Consider the following 18,377-nt stretch of genomic DNA (forward strand, 5'->3'; position numbering starts at 1 on the left):
TGATAATTAGGCACATTTCCATTAATCGTGTCAAAGCCCAAACAAACAGTCTAATAACCGACATGGCACAGCTGGGAATTCAAGATAGTTGCCCTCACCTCAATCTCCAGGTGCTACTGCAATAAAATTCTTATATTACGCACCATTAGAGCAAAATTTGCAGAGCACAGAAATACATTTAGTCCAATACTGAAACCCAAATTTGCACATTTAGTTCCCTGCACAGAGCTACACAGTCTACATCACAGGGATGCAGGAGAAAAATGAATCTTTTAAAAAAAAAAAATCAAGAGGAGGAGCAGTGAAATGAATGGCAAAACAGCATTTCCCCATGATCTCAAAACCCAAAAATCCTACCGCTGCTTCTGCTGGATAAATAATGTAGCAGGAAAGGATTATTTTTTTTTTTTTTGCTTGTTTTTAAGTGTCCATGCTGAGCTACTTGGTGCTAAAATATAAAGTGTGTGCCCCTGTAGATCTTTTTCACCATACAAGATCTCTTGTCAGTAGCTTGTGGGCTAGAGGCAAAAATGAACAGGCTTTAGGTTTGACATGGCAGGACCTTTACAAGAAAGGGATTTCATCCACAGCTCTGAAAACAAAACACAAAGCAAAAAAAATAATCCTACAAGTATTTTCCCTGTAGGCAATGCATTTAATTCTTAACATTATGTCTGATGATGAGAAAACCCATCAACATTTATGGAGGCTTAACTGATCTCCACCAGAAGGTAATACATACAACCTGTTAAGTTAACACATACCTGTTGATAAAGAAAATAACCTGTTAATAAAGAAAACAGGGCTTTTGAGCAGCAATCCCAAAATATAAGGCCAAAAGATAAGTTTATCACTTCCAAGCAAAGGGACAGACTCTTCAGTTCAAAGGCTGGCCCTGCTTCCAGGGATCTTACAAAACCCGCCACTGCTTAGGCCAGACATTGAAGAAAATCCTCTCATTACGGACCAAAGCTGTGCATCCGCCTTTTAAAATTAAATTTTCACAACCCACGTATAGTTTCAGAGTGTGTTTACAGAATTTAGTTAAGCATTCTGGAAATAAATTTATTTCATTTATTAAAAAAAATAAAAAAATCGCATTGTCTCTACTGCACTATCATGTTAAAATAAATTTATCACAATGGGGTCCCATATTTCACATCAACACAGTAGCAGAGTGCACAGTGAAAGTATAAAGGACAGTTTTGTCAAAAAATACTAATTACACAGAATAAAGTGTGAAACAGATACACAAATACTGATATGAATATGTAAATGACTAATAGAACTAATAGAATGTTAAAACTTCTGTGTAAAAATTGTCCCAAAACATCTGCAAAGATGATCATAAGAATTTAATCAACCCTGATTAAAAAAAAAAGTTAAATTTCCTTCAACAGGATATTTTGTTACTGCTACCAAACAAGAGAAAGAACTTTTTAATTAAAGCTTCTCATCTCACAGCTGTGGCAACATCAAAGACACTGCTTCTCCCTGAAGCAGAAAGGAAATGTGAGCTGTACTGTATAACAGTAGAAATAATTTTATAGTTTTACACTGCCATAGCCAAAACAAAAGCATGAAACCTTTCAAGACTTTCAAAGTTCCTGCTGTATTTTTTTCCAAGTCACCAGACAATATAATTGAGTTTCATAATCCCCAAATGTACCACGCTACCTGTAATTCAAACATGGGAGTATACTGTCTACCACAACGTCATTTAACCAAAAAGAAACACATCTCCAAACTAAGACTTCAGTAAGATACTGTATTCTACTGAACCGAAGCTGCACCATGCTAAGCTCGGTGGAGTTACAACGCACATTGATTTTTCACAAACAGCAACTCCACGGAGCTCTGCTGATGCCCACAAGGCCAGCTTCTGACGTCAAATAAGAAAAGTCTCATAAAACGCTAACTTGAAATTTACTCGAGGTTGTCAGGACTACCCACAAAACATTTCCAGTTTAGTTTTGAGCAGGCATATTTGATTTGTAAACTTTAAAAGTCTTATCCGTCTTATCTTTTGGCCAAGCTGTTTGGAAGTTCTTGTCATGGGGTCCCCTCAATGGGTTTGATCTGTATTTGCTGAAGGGGGGGTGTGTGATGGCAGGGTGATGCCTGTTAAACACAATTCGAAAGGGCAGCCTTATCACCGATTCCTTTAAAAGAGAACTATCAGTACAATTTGCATTATGATGCAGCTAGCTAATTTTCCCAAAGTTGGAGATAAATATTGTATACTTAAAAAACAGACAAAATATTTCTTCAATATTCAGAGAAACGGGAACAAGTATTTTTTTAGACACACAAAAAAAAAAGGTAAAAACCCCATACAGCACCTATGAAGTTACCAAAGTAGGATCAGAGGAAAGTAGGATAAACTGTAACACAAAGATATGAACTACTTGAAACAGGATGTGCTAATACTTTTATGTCTCATGAAAGGCAGTAAGACCTAGAGCAAGAATCACAGGAAGGGAAGAGCATGCATTTTCACATCATCAGTAACACTAAAAAGATTCTCTGGATGTCAGAAGCTGCATAAAACCTTATTTTTCAAGGCATCTACGGGATGATAATCTTAGAGTTAAATAAAAGCTTTATAAAGCTAAAGTGGACTCTGTTGTCCTAAGCTTTCTTTCACATCCCACTGAATTAAGTAAAAAAGACATCATCCATGGAACCGGGCAATTCTGAAATGCAAACCAGAATTCAGTACCACTACTAGATGGATTTTAGATCCCAGACTGAGTCTTGGGAATGTGTCCAGAAAAATCGCAACAGTTACATTAATCAAAGTCAAAGACGAGATACTAAAAAAAAAGTCTTTGAAGAGAGCTGAAGTACAGGAACACACAGTTCATGTTAAGAGATTATAAACACCCTTGAAAATAAAGAGGAGGAAGTCTTGGAGCAAATAAAACCAAAGTAAAAGAGGAAAACGAAAGGACAAAATTAAGAGGTAAATGGACAATGAAATAATATCCGAAAGCGTTCCCCTGCCAGGAAGAGAGCTTTCAGACATCCAGATGAGAAGACAGGCACATTCATTTAGAGAAAAAGACATCGGAAAGGCATCTACAAGGGCAAACAGCAGAAGATACAAGTAGGCACACGGCACAGAGCACAGCCTTCCTCTGGGGGATAACACAATCCTGCCTGAAAAACAGAGGAACAAGCAGGAATCCTGTGAATTTTTGCATTTACTCAAAACCAGAAAAAGCTTTCTAATAAAGGCAAGGATTCAAATTCGATGCTTCCGACACTGGAAAATAATGAAACAAAAGTAAAGTTTTGAACCTACGTTTGTTAGGTTGAGGCAGAACTCAGAACTACAAGAGATGAGGTAGGAAAAGAGGTAGAACAGCACAAGGGGAGTCAAATCAGGGAAGGAGAACGGGTAGAATCAAATTATTCATGAGTGCTAGCCCAACATTGTACGAGACAGAGAGACTCAGCTACACAGTAAAAGGCCAAACCAGAACAACAAAATAATAAGTGACTATGGGGTAAAAATGCTTGTACTAAAGAAAATATTTTGTTGCAGGGAAGGAGAATGTCTCAGAAATTCTGCAGAGTTTAGCAGTAGAAACACTGTTAACGTATTTTTTCCTTTTTTTCCACTTCATAAGTTTTCTAACCCTAGAGTTGGGAATGGAGTGAAGAAAGGACTGTCACCTCACCACAACTAATGATAACTAAAGAACAAACATACAGTATTAAGTAATGCATGGATTTCTGAAAGCACACAAGCAGCACATAAAAACAGCACTAGGAGGGACAAGGAAGAAGTCATTTGGCCCATCCCTCATGTCGTACAGCAGTATTATCCACAACTGGACAAATCCAGACACATGTCTAAGCTGTTACTGATGAAAATTTGGTAGCTTCTCCAACCAGTTCTTCCCCTACTCCACAAGCTTTACTACTCAAAAGTAGTATTTAAGCTTCCTCACTGATGCCTATATACACTGGTTCATAGTCTAAGCATCGTGCAATAAGGATATTTTTCTTCTCTTTTCACAGCAACCCTTTAGATATAGCCAGATACAACAGAAAGATTAACTGGCCTGTCTTCTATTTCACACTACTTAACATAGATTTCACTAACGCAGCTGGGCATTATTAACTCATCTCACTTGTTAAATATAAAATCCCCTCCCTCCCCGCCAAACTGTAGCAGAGGGGGACTACTAGACCTGCACTTGGACAAGAACAATCATAAGCACAGTCCTCAGCATGTTTCCTAATCAAACAGCATCCCATTATTTTGGAGATATAAATCTAAGACCTGTTTTTAACCATGTTCGAGGACATATTCTTCCATGTTCAACCTCATCTGCATGCTTAAACATTCCAGCCATTAATGCCTTGGAGACAAATCTCTGATATGTCAATATAACCTTCCACTTTGACAGCAAGACGTTAATAACTGTCCTCTGAGTACAGCTGACTAACCACCTTCGCATCTATCGTTTAGCATGTTCATTTAGATTAAGCTTCTCTAGTTTTCTTGGCATATGAAACCGTATCAAAATCCACATAAAAAAGTACAATCCACAAAATTCCACACATCCATCAAATCAAGTATTTCTTTGTTCGTATGGCTTACCTCTTTTGGACACTGATTTTTGCACGAAGAAAGAAGCTCCTTTTCTGCTAAATCAGCACATGTCAGTTTTCTGTAAAAGAAAAGATGTATTTGTGATAAATCCCAAATTAAAAGCAATGAAAGTCAATACAATTAGGGGTGTATTTTAAGTATATCTCACTGTAAATAAAAGTGGGCTCAACTGTCCACATCCTGTGGGATAAGTAATACAAGCAACACTATTTTACAGACAAAAACCACATAAATTTAGAGTATTTGAGGTACTTTAAAGAAAATTAATGCACAAAGAAGAGCATACATGCATGGGATGAAGGTTTTCAGAGCAATACATAGATGACAACATTTAAATCACAAGTCCCATCTTGTAATTAGTAAAGCCTAGCTTACTCTGCCCACACACGATTAAAAAGAAGTACAAATGATTACTAAGACGTTTTCCAATTAAAACAGCTGGAGTTTGAAGGACATTAGTTGTAAAGACCTTTTACACTAACTACATTCATTCTAATTCTTGTTATAAAACTCCTCACATGTGGTGAAAAAGAACCTCATATAGATCCAATATTATGTAATTACTACATATTTGCATAATTCAAAATATTACTGTATTATATAAACCAGTTCTGCTCATGAGCCTCCATGCTTTGATAATTTTAGCAGTAATACCAAATAAAACACTGGCAGATTTTAAATAGAAAAAAAGGAGCATTATGTTACAAATTATAGCCTTCAAAAGAAACTGTATAACTTGCTGTAAGAGTCGCTCCCATCCCCAGACATTTCAAATGGTTTCCAGCTAGCAGCATTCAAATGAAAAATTGTGTTTGGTTCTGACACTTACAAGCATTCAATATACAGTATTGACAGTTTGCAGTGACACTTTATTTTAAGCATCTGGAGACAGGATGGGCAATCCCCGGGATGACAGGGCAGAACGCATCGGTGAGGACAGCCAGATGGCCGCGGCTTGCTACACTCCTCTTCACACTGTGAACATTCTGGACCTGCCTAACAAAATAAAAACAAAGTACTAAGGAACGTGCCAAACATTTGTTTGTTAGATGCCATTACCGAGCTTTAATATAGAAGAGTTGGGGTGGTTTTGCTAAGGGAATCAAGCTATTCAGTAAAATATCCCTAAAGTAAATATAATTATTAAAATATGCTCTTAAAAGAAAAGCAAAAATGCCACTGTTGGTCAGAGACACAGTTCTCTCTTGCTTCCTGGGCATAAAAGGACCTCTTAATATCAGTGCTTTGGAAAATCGACATTAAGCCTGTTAAATTCTCTATAGAAAACTGTTAGAAAAAGAAGTAATTTCGTATTCAGAACTAACTTTTCCCACCCACCATGTTACTTTAGTCATGCCATGCTGCTTTGTAATATGGGGGTGGGGAGATTGGTTTGCTTGATTTTAAGAAGGAAACTTTAAGTTTCAACATCAGCACAATGTGATGAACATCAGCACAGTAGATTAAGCTCCATTTCTATTCATGTTCTTATCTCAATAACTAATCCAGAACCTCAATCTGCAAATACACACAGATCGGTTGACATGATTTATCAAGTGAACATACGCAGCACAGTATTTAAGGCCCACCATCATCTTCAAATGCTCAGTTTCACAGAAGTCAAAGTAAAGCAAATTTATCCCAGAACGAAGCTACACAATACTTCCCCCAAAGGGCTAATACCATGCCAACGTTTCACTTCATGCTGTTCAAAATAAGGGTGTAAGAATTTAAGTTTTTAATACAGTTTTCCCCCCATTTTCTTTCACTCCCTTTTTCTTCTGCTTCTACAGTTGAACAATTTTTGCTGAAGTTTAAAAAGGAACCGTTGTACAACGACTGTTAACAAAACCCAACACCCAAAAATTCACATCTAAGAAAGTCAATCGCAACTGAAAGCATTTAAAAAACTGTGATGTAAAATTTAACAGCAGGTAAGAGCAAACAGCTGGTCTTTCTGCAACATTTTCTAACACAACATGCAGAACAAACCTAAATTCCAGACAGAAAAATCACTCTCAGACATATGAGCAAGAAATTTAATCAGCTCTTTCCTGACTACACCTGCAATTCAGTCTGTCAAAACACCAGAACAAAAGCTGTAAAGGTCAAAACCAACTGGACTTTATAAAAATTCACAGAAAATTGAGAAATGGGATTTACCCATAATGCACAGGTACACAGACTCTCGTTTTCTGAGAATGTATTGTCAAAATGGAGGTAGGAATAACGCTGACCCATTTACGTTGGTTTCACTGAGAAGCAGGCAAACAGCCTCTGAGAGTCATAACTGGAGATGTTTAAAGAACTGTCACTCGGTATTTGCTGATGTCACCCTATTGCTGCAGGTTACTGTTCCACAAGTTGCACCAACAGCTCATGCTCCTCAGACAAAAGTTCCACAATCATTAATAGAATAACTGCTGTGCAGTTACTAGATAACAAAAGCACTCCTAGGACTGGAATCCACAAGGAAATCATCCTATTAAAATTAAAATATAGCAGTAAGTTAAAATACAACATTTATGTTTTGTACCCAACTGAGTGCTTGCTCAGTTTCCTAAGTGTCCAGAGAGACCAAGTTGCAACTTTTTTCTAAAGTAATGCTTAAAAAAACCTTAAAAAGCTGTTTTCCTCCAAATCATGACTCTCTCAGACCACAAGCTATGTGCTTTTGACTGCTCAAAACTAGAACAATTTTCACCTCCGTACTTACTTTTAGTTTTGTTTCATAATATCTGCAGCAACCAGCACCTTCTTAATCACATAAATGACAGTTTCTAGTAGACACTGATAAACATGAATATATCACCTCAGCGCTTTAAGAAGCCTTCACCTCTTCTGCAACATTTCCAGTGCACTCTCCTAAAGATTTGCTAACCTCCTCATCCCATTTACAGCTCTCCTCAGTAAACAGTTTCCCCTATAGAATAGGGGAACGGTACATTTCAAGTGCATTTGCATATAGGGATTATCAGTAGTTCACTTGATCCTGACAGTCACAAGAACTGACTTTAGAAAAGACACGTCCAGAGTGTTAAATAAGGTTTTGATGAAAACAAAGTAATGTATGCCAACATAAAACCAAAAAAAAGCGCAGCATTTGCAAAATATATAATATTGTCTCAGTTTTACTGTCTAAAGGAGTATAGATTAGCTGCACGTCACAGCATCAATGGGAACAGAACACATCCAAGTCTCCCAGTGCAATCTGGAATAGATCCTGTGCCTTCCACCTGCAAATGCTTTATTTTCCAGTTAAAACTGAAGACAACAGTTAACATACACAAAAATAAAAGCAAAAAGGAAATCAACCTACCTTCTTTCCATCTGCACTACCATTCAATTTAGTAACGTGATGACATTCTTTCATACAGGTGTGATTCTGACAATCAAGAAGCCGCCCACAAAATCTTTTACATGAATAGGGATTTGCAGAGTGACACGGTAATGGACTAACCTAAAAGTTCAAAATAAATAACTATGAACGTATATGTTTACAGATAGTGTATATACACACACACTGCGCATGTGTGTTGTGTGTGCTGTATGTATACACACACACACACGGGCAGAGCATCATTACAGAGATATTTTGGTTCGTGAGTATCTTTGATAAAAGGAGAAAACCAGAGCGATGTCTATGTGACCTTTTTTTTTTTTTAATAGCCTTTTCAACATAACCATACACATTTGTTCTACTAAACAAGCTAAGTTATGCAACATGTGTGGGGCTTTGCTTTTTTTTTTTTTTTTTAAGCAGACTATTACATTCTCAAGTCTTTTAGTGTTGTTTATTCCTTCTTTCCAAATAACACTGGTGCCTTCCATTAAATGCTCCTAAACTGCTTTACAGTTACTGAAGATGACAGCTACAGTTTGCTTTCACACAGCTAATTGTGTTATGGTCATCATAAACCCAAAACATTTGACAACTCTACAAACAGAAAACACCCTGCAAAGCCAGAAATACTAAAAACCAGAGACTGACTGTATCAACTATAACTCCTAGGAGTGGAAGGGGAAGAAGAAATGGCTTTATGAGAGGACTAGGATTTTAATGTTTTATGATACATTTGTACTTTCTAATTTCAGGTTAACACTCCAGTTAACAGAGCTCTGTAGTACTACTCAGAGCACCTATTTAGAAGCCCTTAATCTTCATTGGTACTGGAGTGTAAACTTCTAACTTGGTTAACTAGGATACTTTCCTAAAGTTGTATATAGTACAAGTCCCTCCATATCACGCGCATTAGAGGAAACTTGCTGTTCCCATTTCCCAACCATTACATAATATTCACATGCAAAAAAAAAATCACTTCTCTGATGCTGTCAAAAAAATTGATTTTTTTTCTTAATATAACAATCATTTTGCAGAGAAAACCAGAAACTATTTGTGATGTTATTACACAATAGGATAACATGACATAACTCACTTTGACTAGACTAAGGGCGTGAGTTTTTGTGTTGCGGCTTGAGTTGACTGAACAGCTTTGCACTGCACCCCTTCCTTTTCTCTCTTCCACCTCTGTAATCCCAATGGCACACTCCTGCCATTTACTTTGAACAAATCCTACCTCACATCTGTCTTTAGAGCAAGACAATTCCACTAATCAAAATGGAAGAAAAGGAATTAATAGAAAAAAGTCCCTTGTCTTTTGCTAGGTTTGCAAGTTGATTGTCCATACAATTAAGTGAGCACCCGAACTGAAACGACGGAAGAGAGGTTGGTCCCCCCAGAGAGCAAAACGAGAGACCTTCTCCCTTCAGCACTGTCCATGTTGATTTCCCTCAGTCCTAAAGCAAGAATATACAAAGTAGGATTTGAATGCACTTGCCTATGGAAGTATTTTCTGGGCTTCACCCAAAAAAGAGACTGTCATTGCAAAGTCATGGCAAAACACAATTCATTCACAGCTTAGTCTAGTGGGAGGTGTCCCTGCCCATGGCAGCGGGGTCGGAACCAGATCTTTAAGGTCCCTTCCAACTCTAACCATTCTATGATATGATTCTATGAAGACTTCTGAACTCCTTGTTCTCCTCATCCTGACCAACAGCAACTCTGTGAACAGGAGGAGTCTGCATGGCAGGCTGAACATCAAGCATGGAATACACAGGAGAAAACCTTGAGGCTATCATGTCCAGCTACTCTCCCATCCCTGTGTCAGAGCTGAAGCTCATCATGCTGGCTAAAGCCCTCACACAGCCATAGCAAGTCTGAATGCCTGGGTCATACTCCTCCTTGCAAACATCCTACAACTCGGGTCTCTGATGGCTTACGTTTCTGTTGACCAAATCAGCAAAACCCAGCAACAGGGCCAATAGAGTCTGAAGTTGAGCATGGTACTAGACCCAACGAACAGACACCAATTACCAAACCTTTTATCGTTCCTAATATGCTGTCCCTTCTCATCCTCCTCTAACTCCCCCAGCCACAACTTCCTTTCAGTAGCAACACAAGTAGACAAAGGATGCTGGAAGGTAAAAGAATGAGTGAAAAGGTATACTAAACATTAAGATTTGCCACTGCCCACTTCTCTCTTTTCCCTGCTCCCCCATTTCCACTCAATTTTATGACTACTGGTTCTGCTGCAGCTCATGCTACTGGTTCCTGCCTGACGAACCTGATCTCCTTCTATGACAAGATGACCCGATTATTGGATAAGGGAAAGGCTGTGGACATTGTCTACCTAGACTTTCGAAAAGCATTTGACACTGTCCCCCACAGAATTCTCATGGAAAAACTGGCGGCTCATGGCCTGGATGAGCGTACGATCTGCTGGATCAAGCACTGGCCGGATGGGTGGTCCCAAACAGTGGTGGTCAATGGAGTTAAATCCAGCTGGCGGCCGGTCACAAGTGGTGTCCCTCAGGGCTCAGTGTTGGGACCATTTCTGTTTAACATCTTTATTGATGACCTTGATAAGGACATAGAGTGTATCATCAGCAAGTTTGCAGATGACGCGAAGCTAAGCGGGAGTGTTGATCTACATGAGGATAGGGAGGCTCTACAGAGAGACTTGGATAGACTGGACTGATGGGCCAATGCTAACGGAATGAGCTTCAACAAGGACAAGTGCCAGGTCCTGCACTTGGGCCACAACAACCCCACGCATCGCTACAGGCTTGGGGCAGTGTGGCTGGAGAGCTGCCTGGCAGAAAAGGACCTGGGGGTTCTGACTGACAAGTGGCTGAACATGAGCCAGCAGTGTGCCCAGGTGGCCAAGAGGGCCAATGGCATCCTGGCTTGTATTAGAAATAGTGTGACCAGCAGAAGGAGGGAGGTGATCGTCCCCCTGTACTCAGCACTGGTGAGGCCACCCCTTGAGTATTGTGTCCAGTTTTGGGCACCTCAATACCAGAGAGGTATCGAGGTGCTGGAGCGAGTGCAGAGGAGGGCAACGAAGCTGGTGAAGGGCCTGGAGAATAAATCTTATGAGGAGCAATTGAAGGAGCTGGGACTGTTTAGTTTGAGGAAGAGGAGGCTGAGGGGAGACCTTATCACTCTCTACAACTACTTGAAAGGACACTGTAGAGAGGTTGGTGCTGGTCTCTTCTCACAGGTAATTAGCGATAGAACAAGAGGGAATGGGTTCAGGCTGCAGCAGGGTAGGTTTAGGCTGGACATTAGGAAAGAATTATTCACAGAAAGAGTGGTCAGACACTGGAATAGGCTGCCCAGGGAGGTGGTGTTTAAGACTCGTTTAGCTGTGGTGTTAAGGGATATGGTGTAAGGGAGAACTCTGTAGAGTGGAGATGATGGTTGGACTCGATGATCCCAAGGGTCTTTTCCAACCTAAATGATTCTATGATTCATGCAGCTACAGCAGATCAGGGCAGTAACAGCCTACACAGTTCAATATGCTGATGGGACTCCTTTTACCAAGAGTTAGCCTTCCATCAGGTAAGGACATAACCACTAGCTCCAGTTAAAGAGAACTGGCAGGAGCACAAAGGCAGAAGTGGAGCATCCCTTCTGGTAGCCTCCCTCAAGTATAATCATAGAATCGCCTAGGTTGGAAGGGACGTTTCAGATCATCTAGTCCAACCATCAACCTAACTCTGACAAAAACCATCACTAAACCATATCTCTAAGCACTATGCCTACCCATCTTTTAAATATCTCCAGGGATGGCAGATCCACCACTTCCCTGGGCAGCCTGTTCCAATGCTTGGTAACACTTTTGGCGAAGAAATTTTTCCTAATATCCAATCTAAACCTCCCCTGGTGCAACTTGAAGTCACTTCCTCTTGTCCTATGGCCTGTTACTTGGGAGAAGAGACCGACCCCCACCTGGCTACACCCTCCTTTCAGGGAGCTGGAGAGAGCGATAAGGTCTCCCCTCAGACTCCTTTTCTCCAGGCTGAACACCCCCAGCCCCCTCATCCGCTCCTCATAAGGCTTGTGCTCCAGACCCCTCACCAGCTTCACTGCCCTTCTCTGGACACGCTCCAGCACCTCAATGTCTTTCTTGTAGCGAGGGGCCCAAAACTGGACACAGCCCTCGAGGTAGAGCCTCACCAGTGCCGAGCACAGGAGGAAAGTACACCAGATGAGCTGCAGCGTTGGATGAAGCCAGGGGCAGGGAAGAACACAAGCCAGCAGACACCAGTGGCAGCTTTCAGTCAGCCAACTGCAGAGAACATCCCAGCCCTCTGGCTGCATCCAGCACAGCTTCAGCTTGCCCCACTCACTGAGTTTCCCAAGTCTTGAGTCCAATAAAAGATAAGAGAGTCTTCTGGAATCAATTGACATTGTAGCCAAAAGCAAAAGAATTTCAATTTAAACCTACAATATATTTTAAAATTTTGTTTCTGTTTCTTGACAAGTCAATCTGTTGTGGATATTAGTAATAAATCCAAAGGACAAAGTAGAGAAAAGTTTTGCTTTCTATAGTTGGAATGCATTTCTGAAATAGCTAAATGGAGGTCGCTGCTCTTGTTACAAAGACGAATATCAAAGAAGCCACAAACTCCAGGAGGCTTATGAGCTAAAGAATAAAGAACACAGATGAGAACCAGAAGTATTTTATGAAAGCTGATTGGCAGAAGAAAGAAAAAAAAAAAAGGCAAAAAAGACCACAGGTCTTCCATGGGATAAGGAAAGGAAAGGAAGGCAAGGAAAAAAGGACAAGACAACTTTCAGAAGCTTTCCAGCACATCTCTCAAATGCATAAAAGCAACTAACAGATACAACAATTGAAATATGAAAATAAAAAAAATCAAGTACAATAGGGCAGAGAAGTTTTGGATATATTCATAAGGTATTTAGCCATAAAGATTAATCTCATCAAGTTTTACATAAAATTTTACCTAGAGGCAGAGTAATGGTCTCCCTCTTATAACTGAACCACAACTAAAAAAACAACTTAGAATAATAAAACATAGCATCAAATTCCTACCAAAAAAAAACCAACCCACCCCAAAACAAACCCAAGAAGAAAAAAAGAGTTCTATCTGCCTGAGAACAAGACTGATATCACAGGATATTCAAAATACCCATCACTGAAACAAAAACAGAATGTTTCCCTTCCCCTAGAACATTTAATGAAATGAAGCAACTATGAGAGAATTAAATACAGCAGATAAATTTATACCATATCCAGTTAAGATTTCCTGTTTTTCCCCCTCATTTACCTTGTATGGGCTTTAATTAATGTTCTTCCATAAAAATAGATTTTGAATATAAACATTATCTCTCATAATCTGATTTTAAAAGAGCACATGTATGCTATTGCTATGAAATGCCAATGCTTACAGCAGTTCAAAGAAAAAGTAAACCACCAAGTTTTCATTTTGAGGTGGCAGCAACTGTTGGTAAGTGATTTTTCTGACCTATAACCTGAAACAAAATTGAGAGCTACTTTTAAGCACCTACAGATCAAAGAATGAAGTTATTAATTTTTCTAAATATATGTAAAAACATCCAAAACTTGCACAGTAAAATTATTTAAAAGAAGACTGCACAACGTAGCTAAAAGAAATATTATTTTAGGTTTTAACCTAAAAAAATTCATCACGTAGAATCATACCTCCACTCAACATGGATTTTATACAATTATATAATCTGAAAAGTTGTTTTAAGTCTGCTGTTTCAAGCGATAAATTGCTTCTTCTAAATACCCAGACACGTAAGAACTCAAACTAAGTCAAACCCGTAGAAATACTTTTTAAGGTAAAAGCCAAAGTGAAATTTAAAAAAAAAAAACAAACCACCAAAACAAACCACAAAAAAACCCCAACAAAACAACCAACTCCAATACCTACACAAATTAAAGTTACTGTCCAAGTCAAACTGTAAACACAGTAGATTTGCTTATTATACAACTCCTAAACTGTTTGCTTTCATTCTCTCTTCTACTCATCGTCTGCAGGCATCCTAGTAAAATACAAGAAGCCTTTATAACTCATTTCACTCCTAGTTTGTTTCTTTTATACCTCCTCCAGTATAGGAGGTGTAACAACAGTCCAACGTAAGTAGTAACATGGTTCAGCAATGAGCCCCTCTTCACAGCAAAACTTAGTTTGAGAAAATTGCTGCTTTCATCACCCATAAAAAGTTCACTTTTCCCAATGAAAAACCCCTCAGGGGCTGGAAGCTACTACAGGAGGGAAGTGTTCATACATACATACATACATATGTTTTACCTCATTAACAGAAGTAAATTAGTTTGAGGTGAGATTACTTGTTAAGAGGCAACGCGGCTGTAAAACACTGAACAGACTACATATTTGGTTTTCTTCTTTTTAAGAGATCCCAGAACAACATAAAAACGTACAATGCACAGAAAACACACTGTAGGCACCCGCCCCTCACACACACATTAACAGATCATTCTTTTCCTTGACTGCTATCAAAACCTCAAAGATTAGGACACTTCATTCCATTCCAGAAACTGCTGAACTTCAGGAGGAAGGAAGCACTGCGCTCTGCTGGCTGAGAGAAGGAAGGTTTAATCCAAAATATCATATAGCATCAATAAATCCGAAAAATTAAAGTTAGGTATAAACTCCCTGGGATTTTTCCTTATTTTCTAACTAACTCATTGAGAAAACATGACCCAAAGCCATTGACTGATTCTGCTAAGACTAGTATGCAACAAAGAAGGGATTGTTTTAACTTTTGTTAATTATTCTGAAATAAATAGTTGTAAATACAGAATCATAGAATGGTTTGGGTTGGAAGGGACCTTGAAGATCACCTAGTTCCAACCCCCTGCCCTGGGCAGGGACACCTCCCACTAGACCAGGCTGCTCAAAGCCCCATCCAACTTGGCCTTAAACACCTCCAGGGATGGGGCATCCACAACTTCCCTGGGCAACCTGTTCCAGTGTCTCACCACCCTCACAGTAAAGAATTTCTTCCTAATATCTAACCTAAATCTCCCCACTTTCAGATGAAAACCGTTACCCCTCGTCCTACCACAACCCCTGTGAGTCTGTGTAGTAATTGTAGCGAGTGTATGTAGTAATATGCAGTAACTGGAACCATTTTCACTAAATAGAAGAGCTGTGCTGTCCTCTGTTACAAGGAGGGACAAACTTTACAACCATGTACATCTGAACAGTACCAAACCCAAAATTATATACCACAAATTATATACCACAGCTGATATTTTGTTTATACATAAATTCATGAAAGTTAGGGTGAGATTCCATATGTCCTATCACAAAACACGTCATTGACTCTATAAAACCTTGGCTGAGACACTTGCAAGTTTTACTGTGGAAAGCAAAAACAAAACCCATCTGTCTCAACAACAAACAAGAAGGCACAGTTGTTCTTTTCATCCATTTTCACAGCACATTTTTCGTTAGCAACCGACAAGCTGCAAAGTAGCTCTCTGGAAGCTGTATTCACACCTTGCTTGGATTAATAAGCGTGCTGCGCAAACAGACTGGGCGTATATAAACTTTGTTAACAACATTTGTAGGTGTTGCCACCACACAATCAAGCCACCATTACAACACATACCAAAAGATTATTAAAGAAGTTCAAAGTAAAAAAAAAGGGGGGGGGGAGGGGTATCTGTAAATATTTTCAAGTGTTTACTGTTTTCTAGAATTTTTTACGAGCTTAAAACTAAACTAGGTTTGTTACAGTATTGTTAGCTGCACTTTGATAGTGAATTTATGCCAGACTTACTACTAGACAAAGCTGTAATAGCAACAGGTTTTTTTAAAGATTAGTTTAGCAATCAATGACTTTTAGAAATGACTGTGAATAATGTTGGTATTTGTTTTGCTTCAAGGGTCAATTAGCTTTTCTTCTCATGTAAGCCAAAAAAGGCAATCACTTCATCTGAGCCTGGAATAAGCTGCACACCAATAAGACAAGCTAATAAGTAACACTGAAGAAGTTGGTACTGTATTGTCTGATTTCATCCACACACGCTTAGATCTAAGTCAGACGAGAATTTTCCTGTATGACACTATGTTCCTTATCCTTCTAAAATAAACACAACAGTTTCTAGAAGAACTGTGTGACAGGGAGAGAATAATAACAATAATGAAGAAAAAAAAAAACCCAAGAAGTGTATAATGTAAAAAGACCCCCTCAAAAAAAATTAAAACTAAAAAAACCTAAAAAATTTGAACAACTGCAGGAATATACAAATAGCTTCACAAATCATGAGTTTAAATTTCTGTCCAAGAATTCTAAAAAGTCAAGTAGTTATATATTCTTCAAAAAGGAATTAAAATACCTTGTGATATGGAAGCCCTTGTGATAAGGTACTTCACTGGTTTTAAAATATAAACAAGCCATATAATATTTATCTTTAATACTCTTTTTTTGCAGACTGACAAAGTGAGGTATACTTCATATTCCACTTAAAAAGGCAGTTTCCATGACTCACCTCATGCTGCCCAAGACACTCCCTGTCAAAGAGAGAAAATCAGAGATTTAGAAAACATGTATTTATTTAATAAGGGACTTAAAACAGCGCTGGTGCTTCTCACACAACAATAATGCAATCTATTTTTAAAAAGCGCAAACTAAAAGAAAATCATCTATCTAAGCAGATCTTGTCTTTTTCAGCAGTTGTTTGGATTGCTGTATTTTACGATGGTAATCCCAAAAATCAGTGTTTCATGTGTAGATTAATCATAGTTGTATATGAAATTAATAATTTTTATTTTAGACAATTTCTTTAGAGAATTACCTGAATTGCTTCCTAACATCTTCTCCTTTGGCTTTACTAATATATCACTTCATATATTTCAGTTATTTCAGAGAACTACCAAGTCTACCCTTATGTCTACAACTCTATCCCTTTTATAATGGTCTACCATCCCTAGGAAAGAAAAATGCACACTGATCAGAATTGTGAAGGTATTAAATGGTGACTCATTCAAACGCTGATGTCCTAAAAATTAAATCAATCTTTTGCTCTTTTATTTTGAAAAGTATATTTTCCTTTTTACCTCTGATTTCCTATCTGCCATCTCCTTCCCAAGCATTATTTTGATTTCTCTACTGAAACCCTATAAGGGAGAGTGATGAAAATGTCATTAATATTCAAGCTAAAATACCTCTACATCAGTTCCTAAAAATTTCTAGAAAAGTATTAAAAAAAGTAACCCTGATAACTTCTGTAATACAAAGCAACTACAAATAGCTACAGAGGATCTTTAGGACAGCGGGATATTAACAAGAATAATCAGTCTTTCACCTAGTAAGAAGCACACGTTGCAAAGGAGTCTGTTCTTCACTCTACACAGCTCAATTATCTTATATCCAAGATAATCTTTCTCTAACCAGTTAATTCGTTTTTTAGGACCTCTGCTTTCCACTGTAGCGTGCCTCTGTTGCACTGCAAGGGGAAACTGCTTGACCAGCCTGCTCGCCTCGTGCCACGTAACTACTACATCTGTGGAGGAGAGGTTCCCCACAGCAGCCCTGCATTTAAGATGAGATGTATTGGTTTCAGACGAACTACCAGACACGTAACAAACTGGCAGGATCACTGGGCTCAAATGATAGTGGCTAGTTTTTTGTATCCTACTGGGGTACCAGTTACAGGTGGAATTCTTCAGCCTGGGATCTACCTTGATTAAAATTTTTTTCCCCAGTAACTCAGAAGAGACAAAATGCACGAATTTTGCAGACAACGCTAAGGGACAGTGCAGTCAATACATTCAAGGGCAGGAATTCCATTCAGAAAAATATAAAATAAAAAAAAATAATCGGTATAATCAAGCACTGTAAGAGGTTGTCCAGAGAGGCTGTAGAATCAATGATGTACTCGGGTTTTTGAGGTCTAGCTGAACAAAGCTGGAACAAATTGGTCTGACTTCAGTGTTTACCTGGTTTTAGCAAGAGGTTGGACTAGATGATCCCATCGTAATGTACCTTCCAGCCTCAAAGTTCTGTGAAATATTCTCAGCAAATAATTTTGCAGAAACTCCCTTTTAACTATTTACAGAAACAGATACCAAATAAATTCCATTCCAAATCTCACTGCTCGCATCCAAATTATTAGAAAAAACATCAAAAAGTATTGCAAAGCTTCAGCTGTGAAGGACGGAATCCCCACTAACAACCACCCATTCATACAGAATAGGACTATTGAAACTATTCTCCATTATCATATTTGTTCAAATGCCACTGTTCTAGCAATGATTCTAAAAGCCCTGCTAATGATCTAAGAAGGTGTCAGATATTTTGCTTCGTAGCACCACATTACTTTGTATCTATGGTTTTGTTTACTATTATTATTTTGTTAATTCAGGAAACTTTTCTCGTATC

At 38.6% G+C, this 18,377-nt stretch overlaps 1 protein-coding gene across 1 annotated transcript in view; it reads right to left on the minus strand.

Annotated features, from left to right (window-relative positions):
- NFXL1 (nuclear transcription factor, X-box binding like 1) overlaps positions 1–18,377 on the minus strand; it is a 49,010-nt gene that overhangs the window by 13,956 nt on the left and 16,677 nt on the right. Inside the window, exons 15-18 of the mRNA XM_063335813.1 lie at positions 16,486–16,507; positions 7,947–8,087; positions 5,457–5,623; positions 4,616–4,685 (exon numbers count right to left, since the gene is read on the minus strand). Coding sequence (XP_063191883.1) covers positions 4,616–4,685; positions 5,457–5,623; positions 7,947–8,087; positions 16,486–16,507 — 400 coding nt within the window. The remainder of the gene's footprint in view (positions 1–4,615; positions 4,686–5,456; positions 5,624–7,946; positions 8,088–16,485; positions 16,508–18,377) is intronic.

Source organism: Chroicocephalus ridibundus, chromosome 5 (assembly GCF_963924245.1).
Source record: "Chroicocephalus ridibundus chromosome 5, bChrRid1.1, whole genome shotgun sequence".
Lineage (NCBI taxonomy): Eukaryota > Metazoa > Chordata > Aves > Charadriiformes > Laridae > Chroicocephalus > Chroicocephalus ridibundus.